This window comes from Cervus elaphus, chromosome X (genome assembly GCF_910594005.1).
Source record: "Cervus elaphus chromosome X, mCerEla1.1, whole genome shotgun sequence".
Classification (NCBI taxonomy): domain Eukaryota; kingdom Metazoa; phylum Chordata; class Mammalia; order Artiodactyla; family Cervidae; genus Cervus; species Cervus elaphus.
The window spans coordinates 154181890-154195483 of NC_057848.1; the positions used below are offsets into that span (position 1 = coordinate 154181890).

The 13594-nt window shown below is 37.8% G+C and overlaps 1 protein-coding gene across 8 annotated transcripts in view; it reads right to left on the minus strand.

Moving 5' to 3' along the window:
- The window catches only part of CNKSR2 (connector enhancer of kinase suppressor of Ras 2), a 271251-nt gene that overhangs the window by 21989 nt on the left and 235668 nt on the right, over positions 1–13594 (minus strand). For 2 of the 8 annotated variants that reach the window (XM_043895763.1, XM_043895761.1), the window contains exon 21: positions 2941–2998. The exons of the other annotated variants lie outside the window; for them this stretch is intronic. In XM_043895763.1, the coding sequence (XP_043751698.1) occupies positions 2941–2998 (58 nt within the window). The remainder of the gene's footprint in view (positions 1–2940; positions 2999–13594) is intronic. 8 annotated transcript variants of the gene reach the window in all.

Genomic DNA, 13594 nt, shown 5'->3' on the forward strand with positions numbered 1-13594 from the left:
CTTCTGACTGGCGCCATTTGTGAGGGAGGGTGAGGAGACACTGATTAACAGCTAGGGTGTAATTAGTACCTCCCTATTAAATGTGAGGGGCTTCCCAGGTGGCACGGTGGGTAAAGAATCTGCTTGCAATGCAGGAGACACAAATTCTATCCCTGGGTCGGGAAGATCCCCTGGAGGAGGGCATGGCAACCCACTCCAGTATTCTTGCCTGGAGAATCCCATGGACAGAGGAGCCTGGTGGGCTACGGTCCATGGGGTTGCAAAGAGTCGGATATGACTGAAGCGGTGAGCATGCATGTATCAAATGTGATCACCAAAGAACTCTGCAGAACTTTGGCCCTTTTAGTGATATTAACATTTACATTTGTGATATTAACATATATATAAAAGAATACATTCTTACTATCATAAAATTTAAAAAGAGAACACATTATAATAAGTTGTACTGGTGTGTATGATCTTTTGTAGCTAGTTGATCTGCTCTATCCGGATATTCTAAAACTGGATTTACAGTGATACGTTACACCAATCCTTTCTTGTTAAACCCATGTATAGTTATCATCAAGGTTCTAGAATTAAGTTTTCTCATACTGATTTTATTGTGAGCAAGTGCAGAACTAATCCAAAAGACACCAATAATAGATTTAGAACAAAGTTAGACAACCCAAAACCCAAATTAAAAGCAGCACTTTAAGACCACTATGAACAGTACATTAAGTATGTATACTACCATTTAGGAAAACTGCCACATAATTTGAAAGGAAACATTACTTCATACTAATTGACTAAGTGGAGTATACATCATAAATGTACACAAAACCAAAACTTGACCAAGGAAAATGTCATGATGACATTTTCTTTCTCCTTATTGTAAATCTTTAGCACAGCACTAGAAAGTCTGTTTTCTCTTTGTAGAAAATCAATAAATACTTCAAAAGCACAAACAGGAACTCTTCTTTAACAAAACAATACTTTAATTATAGAAGGCCTTGAGAACCAAGGCCTTAGTTTTAGCCATACTAGGAATGGTTTCAGATCTTAGTTGTGTGGGCAGATCTGGTCTCCATGGTGATGAGAAAGTCAGCCTGAGGAGTGGAAAGAACTGTGGTACATTGCTCCCCATAGAAACAGACAAGCTGAAATCAAATGCAGCTTCTGTATTTAGCTTCGCCAAAGCCTGAAGCTCCAGTGAAATGGTACCTTACTTAGGGAGTTACCATGGCAATCTGCTAAGAAAGGCAGGTTTATATCCACATCGTTTACTACTAAAATATCAAACCAAACGCCACAGCATATAGGTTAAAAGTAACAATTTATTCACTAATTCTGAATTTGGTTTTCTTAAATTGGGTTTAGAAGTTTAATAGTGGCATTGTTGTTCTTACAAAATTCATATAATCTAATTCCTGCAATGCATGAGACCTGGGTTCAATCCCTGGGTTGGGAAGATATCCTGGAGAAGGGAATGGCTACCCACTCCAGTATTCTTGCCTGGAGAATTATTTCATGGACAGAGGAGACTGGTGGGCTACAGTCCATGGGATTGCAAAGAGTCGGACATGACTGGGTGACTAACACATCTATTTTTTTTTTTCAAGGAACATTTTAAAAAACCTTAAGAAATGGCCCTGAACAACTTTTACTCTTCTTCAATTTCGTGTAAACATTCTGAAGGCAAATTAATCATGATACTAACATTTGTGTTCTACTTTCTACTTTATAAGGTGCTTTTTTTAAAATGCAATATTTCAAAAGAAGATGTGGAAAATAGAGAATTTCACTGGAGTTCACTTTGGTAATGAATTTTTCATACTAAAGTACAAGTGAGAAATCTGAAGTTGGAAACACATGAAAGTGTGAATGTTGTACTCTCTAACAGGGCCTTTCAGGGCACATGAGTCAGCTTTTCAGGTTTGTAAGAGGTGATACGAAGATACGTCTTATCATGAAAGAAAACATAGTCATCTACAGTCCATCAGATTTGGTACCTGTGGGCACAAACTGGAAACATGAGTGGCATCTTCCCATTTTACTTCTAAATCTGTTGCTTCTCTATCCCTTGTACCAATCAAAAGATTAAAAAAAATAAACAAAAAGATCCTTTAGCTGATACAAAAAAAAAAAAGAAAAAAAAGGGCAGAAAGATCTGGATTATTTTAAAGAAGATGAATAAAGCAGAACTTGGAAGGGAAAACTGAAGTAACTTTGTCCACCACATGAAATACTTTTCAAATTGGTCTCAACACAATTCTTTGGAAGTAGTTCTTTTTTTAATATACCAATACTAACTTGATACAAATTAGCTATGAAAGGAATCATGTCAAAGTTTAAAATACTAGGAGTTTTGACTTAACTGGGGGAATTGTTTAACTATTTATACATATCAAGGTACATGATTTTTGGATACTGATTAGTTAAAATTGGAAAGCGCACCAATTACAATTTTTAGTAATAAAGAGCCAAGTGGTGTGCAGGGCTTTGATTTATTCTTTTGAAAGAGTGTATTAACGGTGATACTGACTTGCTATATTAAAACTTAAACATTTTAGTTTCTTTTATATGGGTCTAATATACATACAGATAAAGGAAACATCTTGCTAAATTTTAACCTGAAATAAAATGACAGGTCTGAGGGGCAATATATGGTTGTGAGCATTCATTCTGCTGTCAGAAAGTTTTAGATCGAATCTCAGATGTGCTATTAACTACCAAGGAGTCCTGGATCATGCTATTAAATCAGTTTCCTCATCTAGAGGATGCGGGTATTAACAGTATTTATCTCCCAGGATTGTTGTGATGATTAAATGGGTTATATATTATGCAAGAACCTTAAAACAGTTAGCACTCATTCAAAGTCTATTATTTGTGATAAGATAATGTGTTCAACAAACATACAAGATTTAAACAAAATGCATCCTGTTATAAATGCGTTGGTTTTACCTTAGGGAAGGCAACTCCATTAAAGTATTTTTTCCATGTGGAAAAATATCTCTTCTCTCTACATGAGAGAAGAATGAAAATTCAGATTTATGGACATTCCTAGCTTTACAGACTGCATTTCAAGTCGACTATGTAGCATACCTTTACAGAAAAGTTAAATTACTGAAATGTCTTTCATTCAACAGACAGTTATAGTCCATAGGAAAGATGAAGAGAGTTTTCCTAAGATAATAGTGAAAGTAAAAGGACAAGTACACATAATTCAGTCATTCTATTCAAATGTCTTTGATAATGTTACTCAAAGACTGACCATTAAAGATGTTGTAAACCTGACTGAAATGAATTAAGATTTACTTAGAATGGAGGTAGCAAGTTAGAACATCTTCAATTTTCACTTCCTTATAGTTTAAGTTTCGCTCATTAAATATATTTCATTAAACAATTGAAATATATAATTGATCATATTAATACAAATGGGATTTTTATTTCCCTTATCAATGTGTGTCTCCCACTTGCCACTAGACAGCTTACTTTACACAGTAATGTGGCTAAATGTCCAAAATTAATTTTTTTCTTTAAGATACAAACATAAAAGAGGGATACTGAAGAGTTACTTTGCAATCAGTGCCCTCTGTGTGGGATTCTTACTGTCAAATCCAAAAGCATCACATATTTCAGCTTGCCATTATGGTGAACCATATCACCTCTGATGTATTATATAGCTCTCCATGATTACAGCTTCCTCTCCTACTTCTTCTACTATGTCTAATCTTTGAGCTAATTAAGAACACAGCTCCCTCCTGCATTCACTTCCTCATCCAGCGTGAACCACTCTACCTAGAACCCTCAATCTCCTTACTGTCTTGGAGAGGTACTAATCATACACTTTCAAATATTCAACTTCTGCTCTCTTATTCCTACCTAGCCACTGGGCATTGCTAGAAGACACTGTATGTCCATGCTGAGTGGCACCATTCTAAATTTGGGTATTCTGACTTTTCACCATTAAGGACCACTTGGCAGATCTCTTATTAGTGCCTGGTTAGTTCAATTTCCAATTCCCCATTGAGATGCTCCAAGTTTCCATTAGATTCTTCAAGTCCTATGGATCTTCCTTCGAACAGATAACTACTTGCTTCCACATTTGTAGAGGGGTAAAATAGCTCTCATTTGGACTCTTCAGTTTCCTAACTGGTCTCCCAATCACTTGTATGCTCTCACACCAATACATCTTCTGTACTTCTATACAGGAGGGTGACCTTTCTGAAACATGTCTGATTACAAGCACTTTCCTACTGAGATCTCCAAATGCTCTCCATCATGCCTTTTTGGGATACAATCCAAACTTCTGGGCATGGAATACCAAGACTTATAATTTAGTTCTTGCACAATTTTTGTCTCATCTCTACTCTTCCATATTATATGCTGTATTTTCTTAATTGTCATTTTTCTTCATTTCTACCCTTTCTGATGCTATTTATTTTTAACACAAAGAATAGAACCACTTTTCTTTTCCTCCTGGTGAAATATTACTCATTAAGCTTAAGTCACATCCTCTGTGACCTCTTGTCTAATTTCACAAGGTAGAAATAATCAAGACCTCTTAACTACTTTCGTGAAACTTAACATGCTCCATCTTTTAAAAGACTTAATATACTGTAATGTTACATGTGGATGCTTTTCTCTCCTATTTGATGGCAAACTTACTGATTGTTTGATTTTTAAAATCTTTGTTTTTCCCGCACCTAGGAGAGTGCATATTCAAGACATTGTGGTGGCTCCATAGATATTACTTAAATTGAATTAAGTCACTAAAATAATTTTATTTTAACATCTAAGTATATGAGGTGCAGGGCTTCCCAGGTGGCTCAGTGGTAAAGAATCCACCTGTCAATGCTGAGACCTGAGTTTGATCCCTGGGTTGGAAATATCCCTTGGAGAAGGAAATGGCAATTCATTCTTGTATTCTTGCCTGTGAAATCTGACAGGAGCCTGGATGGCTACAGTCCATGGGGTTGCAAAAGAATTGGACATGACTTAGCAATTAAACAACAACAAACATGAGGTACAAGCTAAATATTCTATTATACAACCAGATAAAATGCTTTACTTCACTAGATCTTCCATTTTACTAAGAAGATCTACTTTAAGTCTTTAATGTGAACTATGTGGCAGAGGGGAAAACCTTAGGAAGATAGTTTGCTGAGGTCAAAGAATGCTATTTATGGCACTGCTATGTCAAAAAAGAATGATCTAGACCTTATATGAAGTGATAGCCTATCCACTGCTAAAGGGTGTTTCCCTGGATGACCTAGATTGTCAAGTTATTCACATTAGGAGTAGATGACGTAAGTCAAAATTTTACTAAGATTAAGGACAAGCTTTTAATTGTAAGTAGAGCATATAAATACATTCTCAAAAGATCCTCTGTTGACAGAGGCTGATTAGAAGGAACTACTGCAAAAAAAAATCTTATTAACACCTTGCTAACTTAGAGACATGCTGAAAGGCGTTGCAGCCTTGGGGTTTACTGCTATATGCAAAATAGTCATTTAAGACAAGTTTGAACGATTAGGTTTCTATACCACGTGGCTAAGGCAAAATAAGACACCATTACACATATCCATTTTTGTCCTTTATTGTGCCCTTCTTTGCAAGAGATGTTCCCTTGATATCTCAAATTTTCTTGAAGAGATCTCTAGTCTTTCCCATTCTATTGTTTTCCTCTATTTCTTTGCATTGATCACTGAGGAAGGCTTTCATATCTCTCCTTGCTATTCTCTGGAACTCTGCATTCAGATGGGTATATCTTTCCTTTTCTCCTTTGCCTTTCCCTTCTCTCCTTTTCTCAGCTATTTGTAAGGCCTCCCCAGACAACCATTTTGCCTTTTTTTCCCCTTGGGGATGGTCTTAATCATTGCCTCCTGTACAATGTCATGAACCTCCATCCATAGTTTTTCAGGCACTCTGTCTATCAGATCTAATCCCTTGAATCTATTTGTCACTTCCACTGTATGATCGTAAGGGATTTGACTTAGGTCATACCTGATCTAGTGGCTTCCCCTACTTTCTTCAATTTAAGTCTGAATTTGGCAATAAGGAGTTCATGATCTGAGTCACAGTCAGTTCCCGGTCTTGTTTTTGCTGACTGTATAGAGCTTCTCCTTCTTCGGCTGCAAAGAATATAATCAATCTGATTTCGGTGTTGACCATCTGGTGATGTCCATGTGTAGAGTATTCTCTTGTGTTGTTTGGAGAGTGTTTGCTATGATCAGTGCATTTTCTTTGCAAAACTGTTAGCCTTTGCCCTGCTTCATTTTGTACCCCAAGGCCAAACTTGCCTGTTACTCCAGGCAAGTATCTCTTGACTTCCTACTTTTGCATTCCAGTATCTATGTTCAAGAGTGCTCACATTAGTGTCCACTGAGTTGGTGATGCTATATGACCATCTCATTCTCTGCTGCCCTCTTCTCCTTGTGCCTTCAATCTTTTCTAGCATCAGGGTCTTTTCCAATGAGTTGGCTCTTCTCATTAGGTATCCAAAGTATTGGAGCTTCAGCTTCAGCATCAGTCCTTCTAATTAATATTCAGGGTTGATTTCCTTTTGGATTGACTAATTTGATCTCTTTGCTGTCCAAGGGATTCTGAAGAGTCTTTTCCAGCACCGCAGTTCAAAGGCATCAATTCTTTGGCACTCAGCCTTCTTTAAGGTCCAACTCTCACATCTGTACATGACTACTGGAAAAATCATAGCTTTGACTATACGGACCTTTGTTGGCAAAGTAATATCTCTGCCTTTTAATATGCTGTCTAGGTTTGTCATATCTTTTCTTCCAAGGATGAAGCGTCTTTTAATTTCAAGACTGCAGTCACTGTGGGCAGTCATTTTGGAGCTCAAGGAAATAAAATCTGTCACTGTTTCCATTTTCCCCTTCTACTTGACATGAAGTGATGGCAATGGATGCCATGATCTTGGTTCTTTTAATGTTGAGTTTCAAGCCAGCTTTTCCACTCTCCTCTTTCACTTTCATCAAGAGGCTCTTTAGTTCCTCTTCACTTTCTGCCATTAGAGTGGTATCATTTGCATATCTGAGGTTATTGATATTTCTCTGGCAATCTTGATTCCAACTTGTGATTCATCCAGCCTGGCGTTTCACAAGATGTACTCTGCACAGAAGTTGAATAAGCAGGGTGACAATACACAGCCTTTTCATACTCCATTTCTAATTTTGAACCAGTCCATTGTTTCATGTCTTGTTCTAACTGTTGCTTCTTGACTTGCATACAGATTTCTCAGTAGACAGGTAAGGTGGTCTGCTATTCCCATCTCTTTAAGTATTTTCCACAGCTTAATGTAATCCACACAGTGAAAGGCTTTAGTGTAGTCAATGAAGCAGATGTTTTCCTGGAATTCCCTTGCTTTCTCCGATCCAACATATTTTGGTAATTTTATTTCTGGTTCCTCTGCTTTTTCTAAACCCAGCTTGTACATCTGGAAGTTCTTGGTTCACATACTGTTGAAGCCTAGCTTGAAGGATTTTGAGCATTACCTTACTAGCTTGTGAAATGAGCACAAGTGTATGGTAGTTTGCACAGTCTTTGGCATTGCCCTTCTTTGAAACTGGAATGAAAATTGACCTTTTCCAGTCCTGGGGCCATTGCTGAGTTTTCCAAATTTGCTGACATATTGAGTGCAGCACTTTTAACTGCATCGTCTTTTAGGATATGAAATAGCTCAGCTGGAATTCCATCACCTCCGTTAGCTTTTTTTAAGTTACACGTCCTTAGGCCCACTTGCCTTCACACTCCAGGTGGTCTGCCTCTAGGTGAGTGACCACACTGCTGTGGTTATCCAGATCACTAAGATCTTTTTTGTATAGTTCGTCTGTGTATTCTTGCCACCTCTTCTTAATCTCTTCTACTTCTGTTAAGTCCTTACTGTTTCATCTTGACCATCCTTACATGAAATGTTCCCTTGATATCTCCAATTTTCTTGAACAGATCTCCTGTCTTTCCCATTCTATTGTTTTCCTCTATTTCTTTGCATTGTTCATTGAAGAAGGCCTTCTTATCTTTCCTTGTTATTCTCTGGAACTCTGCATTCAGTTGGATATATCTTCCCTTTTCTCTGTTGCCTTTCCCTTCTCTTCTTTCCTCAGCTACTTATAAAGTTTCCTCAGACAACCACTTTGCCTTCCTGCATTTCTTTTTCTTGGGATAGTTTTGGTCACTGCCTCTTGGACATAAGTTCTTCAGGCACTTTGTCTACCAGATCTAATCCCTTGAATCTGTTTGTCACCTGCACTGTATCAGGGATCTGATTTAGATATTATTTAGCCATAAGAATTATAACTTCATAGGCACAATTTTTATCATTTAAACTCCACTAAACTCAACTGCAGATACAACAAAATATTCTTGAGTTTTTAGTCACTGGTCAGACATACAACCTGTAAAGACATCATTTATGACTGCTTTTATGATTTACCTTTCAGATGATAATCAAGTGCTGCTTAACTTGGTAAAAGTAAGTAAAGCAAACTGCATTATATCCCTTTCCCTTCTTCTTCTTTTTAAAACTTAAGAGACAGTGTGAAATAGGATAGCTATTTCATGAAAATAGTTTAACTGGCTTAAAGTCCCTAGTTTGATGTCAATCATCTCAATATACTAAAAAGATAGTTCTGAATGTCAGTAATGCATAGGACTTCCCTATACATTTCAGAAACTGAAGATTGATTTGAAGTCACCAGTGGAAATATTACTGATGCTTAAACAGTGGGTCATTCATAGTCTAGTTTTCTCATTATTATTTTTGGGGTGTATTTATTAAACTCTGAAAGCCTGAAAGTCACTGATAAATTGACTGCTCAAAATAGTAAGTGGAATTGCTGAATTTTAGTTGGAATTACAGAACAGTTATTCCTTTTTTTAATTCCCCATATTATATTAATTGGAAACCAATTTGGGGACACCCATGTCTCTTCTTCTAACAGCATGCAGTATTTTGTAAGCTATTATATAAATTCACCCAAAAGTTTTATTTAGTATCTGTGTAGTCTTGGTTCTATGACAGTGAAGCATATGTTGTTAATATAAACCTTATTTAATACACATATGCTCAGCAAACTATTAAATTTTGAAGGGCTAAATCTAGTGTGTTTGTTTGTTCATTTATTTTTACCATCAGTTTTATTAATTATTCAGATAGGAGAGACAGATCACTAACTATGTGTGACAGTATCAAGGTACACAGACAATGTAGCTCAACCCTACTTTTCATTAAACCGCACATGAAATCTAACCATATATTCTCTAAAAACCATACTAAGAGAGATGACCTTCAAGAAATATCCTTGTCTTTACAGATAGGCAGCACATATCTAGCACCGGACAAATTATAGGAAGTTAATTCAATAAACAGAAATAGGAAGGTGTCACCCTATAAATTATTTCAACCAGAAATTGGTAGTATAGTTTTTTTTATTACCAAGATATTATCATTTTATATAAAAGGGTTAACATGAAAAGATTTGAATGCAGCTTGTTTCTACAATTTGAAGCTACAGTTGATAGACAGAAGATGTGACTTAGGTTACAGTGCAGAAATGCTAATTTTTAGGAACCACTAAATGTGGCTGACCAAGGAATATGGCTGATCAGGGATAGGATTCAGGGTTAAAAAAAAGTTACCAGAAATCTCTGGTATTCTTATTTCCTTACTCTTGCTAATTTCTATTAATGGCCAAGGTCTGTGTGGTTCTAATACTCTATCTTGGCACATTCTGGTATTGAGAGATGTAAGAATAAAAGATTAAAAGTCTTACAAACTGTCCTAATGAAGTAATCCAGTTTTTATAACTCCAGTGGTGCAATTTTCAGAATAAAAAAAGTTTCTGATCAGCTTCTATGAAACCTTTTGAAGATGAACAAATATGAAACAATATAACCTGAGTTCCAATATTTTTTGCTTGTCACCAATATACTAACTACGGGGTTTAATTCATTAAAAATGAGATTAATACTTGTAAGTAATTGCTGAGTCCATTAAAGCCCTGACAATTTCATGTCACAAAAATATAAAGACATGAGTAAAATCTATTTGAAATCTAACACTGAACAACAGGGGATAACTAGGTGGCACTTTAGACATGTCAGCAATACGTGAACCGAGAAATTCCAGATGTTCAAGCTGGTTTTAGAAAAGGCAGAGGAACCAGAGATCAAATTACCAACATCCACTGGATCATCGAAAAAGCAAGGGAGTTCCAGAAAAACATCTATTTCTGCTTTATTGACTATGCCAAAGCCTTTGACTGTGTGGATCACAATAAACTGTGCAAAATTCTGAAAGAGATGAGACTACCAGACCACCTGACCTGCCTCTTGAGAAACCTGTATGCAGGTCAGGAAGCAACAGTCAGAGCTGGACATGGTACAACAGACTGGTTCCAAATAGGAAAAGGAGTACGTCAAGACTGTATATTGTCACCAAGCTTATTTAACTTATATGCAGAGTACATCATGAGAAACGCTGGGCTGGAAGAAGCACAAGCTGGAATCAAGATTGCCGGGAGAAATATCAATAACCTCAGATATGCAGATGACACCACCCTTATGGCAGACAGTGAAGAGGAACTAAAAAGCCTCTTGATGAAAGTGAAGGAGGAGAGTGAAAAAGTTGGCTTAAAGCTCAACATTCAGAAAACTAAGATCATGGCATCCGGTCCCATCACTTCATGGCAAATAGATGGGGAAACAGTGGAAACAGTGTCAGACTTTAGTTTTTTGGGCTCCAAAATCACTGCAGATGGTGACTGCAGCCATGAAATTAAAAGATGCTTACTCCTTGGAAGGAGAGTTATGCCCAACCTAGACAGCATATTAAAATGCAGAGACATTACTTTGCCAACAAAGGTCCGTCTGGTCAAGGCTATGGTTTTTCCAGTGGTCATGTATTGATGTGAGAGATGGACTGTGAAGAAAGCTGAGCACCAAAGAATTGATGCTTTTGAACTGTGGTGTTGGAGAATACTCTTGAGAGTCCCTTGGACTGCAAGGAGATCCAGCCAGTCCATCCTAAAGGAGATCAGTCCTGGGTGTTCATTGGAAGGACTGATGCTGAAGCTGAAACTCCAATCCTTTGGCCACCTGATGCGAAGAGCTGACTCATTGGAAAAGACCCTGATGCTGGGAGGGATTGGGGGCAGGAGGAGAAGGGGACGACAGAGGATGAGATGGCTGGATGGCATCACCGACTCGATGGACATGAGTTTGGGTAAACTCCGGGAGTTGGTGATGGACAGGGAGGCCTGGCGTGCTGCGATTCATGGGGTCTCAAAGAGTCGGAGACGACTGAGCGAATCAACTACCACTAATTGTTTCCTATTTTTCCTAGTGGCAAGGAGAGAAAAAACATAGTTGGGTATGAACACAAGATGATAAGGAATATGATTTTAAAACTTCAGAGAGTCAAACAGAAATTTTGAATGATCAGTAGTTTTAAAAAATGAAATTCTAGTAATACAAACATAAATAGTCTCAATGAGAGAAGGAAAGGAGATGTAGCTCCAGTAAAGATAGTTACAGAAAATTCCTTAGAAAAAGCTTTTAAGGAAATTCAGTTCAGTTCAGTCAGTCAGTCGTGTCCGACTCTTTGCAACCCCATAAATCGCAGCATGCCAGGCCTTCCTATCCATCACCAACTCCTGGAGTCTACCCAAACCAATGTCCATTGAGCCGGTGATGCCATCCAACCATCTCATCCTCTGTTGTCCCCTTCTCCTCCTGCCCCCAATCCTTCCCAGCATCAGGGTCTTTCCCAATGAGTCAGCTCTTTGCTTGAGGTGGCCAAAGGATTGGAGTTTCAGCTTCAGCATCAGTCCTTCCAATGAACACCCAGGACTGATCTCCTTTAGGATGGACTGGCTGGATCTCCTTGCAGTCCAAGGGACTCTCAAGAGTATTCTCCAACACCACAGTTCAAAAGCATCAATTCTTCGGTGCTCAGCTTTCTTTATAGTCCAACTCTCACATCCATACATGACCACTGGAAAAACCATAGCCTTGACTAGATGGACCTTTGTTGGCAAAGTAAGTCTCTGCTTTTTAATATGCTGTCTAGGTTGGGCATAACTCTCCTTCCAAGGAGTAAGCATCTTTTAATTTCATGGCTGCAATCACCATCTGCAGTGATTTTGGAGCCCAAAAAACTAAAGTCTGACACTGTTTCCACTGTTTCCCCATCTATTTGCCATGAAGTGATGGGACCGGATGCCATGATCTTAGTTTTCTGAATGTTGAGCTTTAAGCCAACTTTTTCACTCTCCTCCTTCACTTTCATCAAGAGGCTTTTTAGTTCCTCTTCACTGTCTGCCATAAGGGTGGTGTCATCTGCATATCTGAGGTTATTGATATTTCTCCCGGCAATCTTGATTCCAGCTTGTGCTTCTTCCAGCCCAGCGTTTCTCATGATGTACTCTGCATATAAGTTAAATAAGCTGGGTGACAATATACAGCCTTGACATACTCCTTTTCCTATTTGGAACCAGTCTGTTGTACCATGTCCAGTTCTGACTGTTGCTTCCTGACCTGCATACAGGTTTCTCAAGAGGCAGGTCAGGTGGTCTGGTAGTCTCATCTCTTTCAGAATTTTGCACAGTTTATTGTGATCCACACAGTCAAAGGCTTTGGCATAGTCAATAAAGCAGAAATAGATGTTTATCTGTAACCCTCTTGCTTTAAGGAAGAGGTTACTAGAAATGAACAAGTGGAAAATAATAACAATTGCTTGTAAGAAGAATACCAGAAAGCCAAATGCTCAGCTGAGGATTGTGAAGCTGATTACAGAGCTTAAAAAAATTTTTTTAAAGAAAAATTGAAACAGGAAGGTGTAAGTATATGACTTCAATGGTATTTTAGGTGTTTCCTGGAGGAGAGAATTCTTTACACTAGGAAATTTAAAAGACATGTGTCTTGAGATAAGGGACTATCTTATCAAAAGAACTACTTTATGGTCTCTTTAAACTAGAAGAATAATTTTAGGAACTGAAAGAATTTTGGAATTTATCTTAGTGTCGCCATCAGATTGCCTAAGACATTGTTTAAAGAGAAAATTCTCTTATACAGGAGCCCATTATACAGAGTGAAGTAAGCCAGAAAGATAAAGAACATTACAGCATACTAACACATATATATGGAATTTAGAAAGATGGTAACGACAACCCTATATGCAAAACAGAAAAAGAGACACAGAAGTACAGAACAGACTTTTGAACTCTGTGGGAGAAGGGGAGGGTGGGATGTTTCGAAAGAACAGCATGTATATTATCTATGGTGAAACAGGTCACCAGCCCAGGTGGGATGCATGAGACAAGTACTCGGGCCTGGTGCACTGGGAAGACCCAGAGGAATCGGGTGGAGAGTGAGGTGGGAGGGGGGATCGGGAGGGGGAATACGTGTAAATCTATGGCTGATTCATATCAATGTATGACAAAACCCACTGAAATGTTGTGAAGTAATTAGCCTCCAACTAATAAAATAAATAAATAAATAAATAAAAATAAAAATAAAAAAATAAAAAAAAATAAACAAATAAACAAAACTTTGCATGAGTTCTTCAGAGAACACAGTGATCAACCTGATATAGATACAT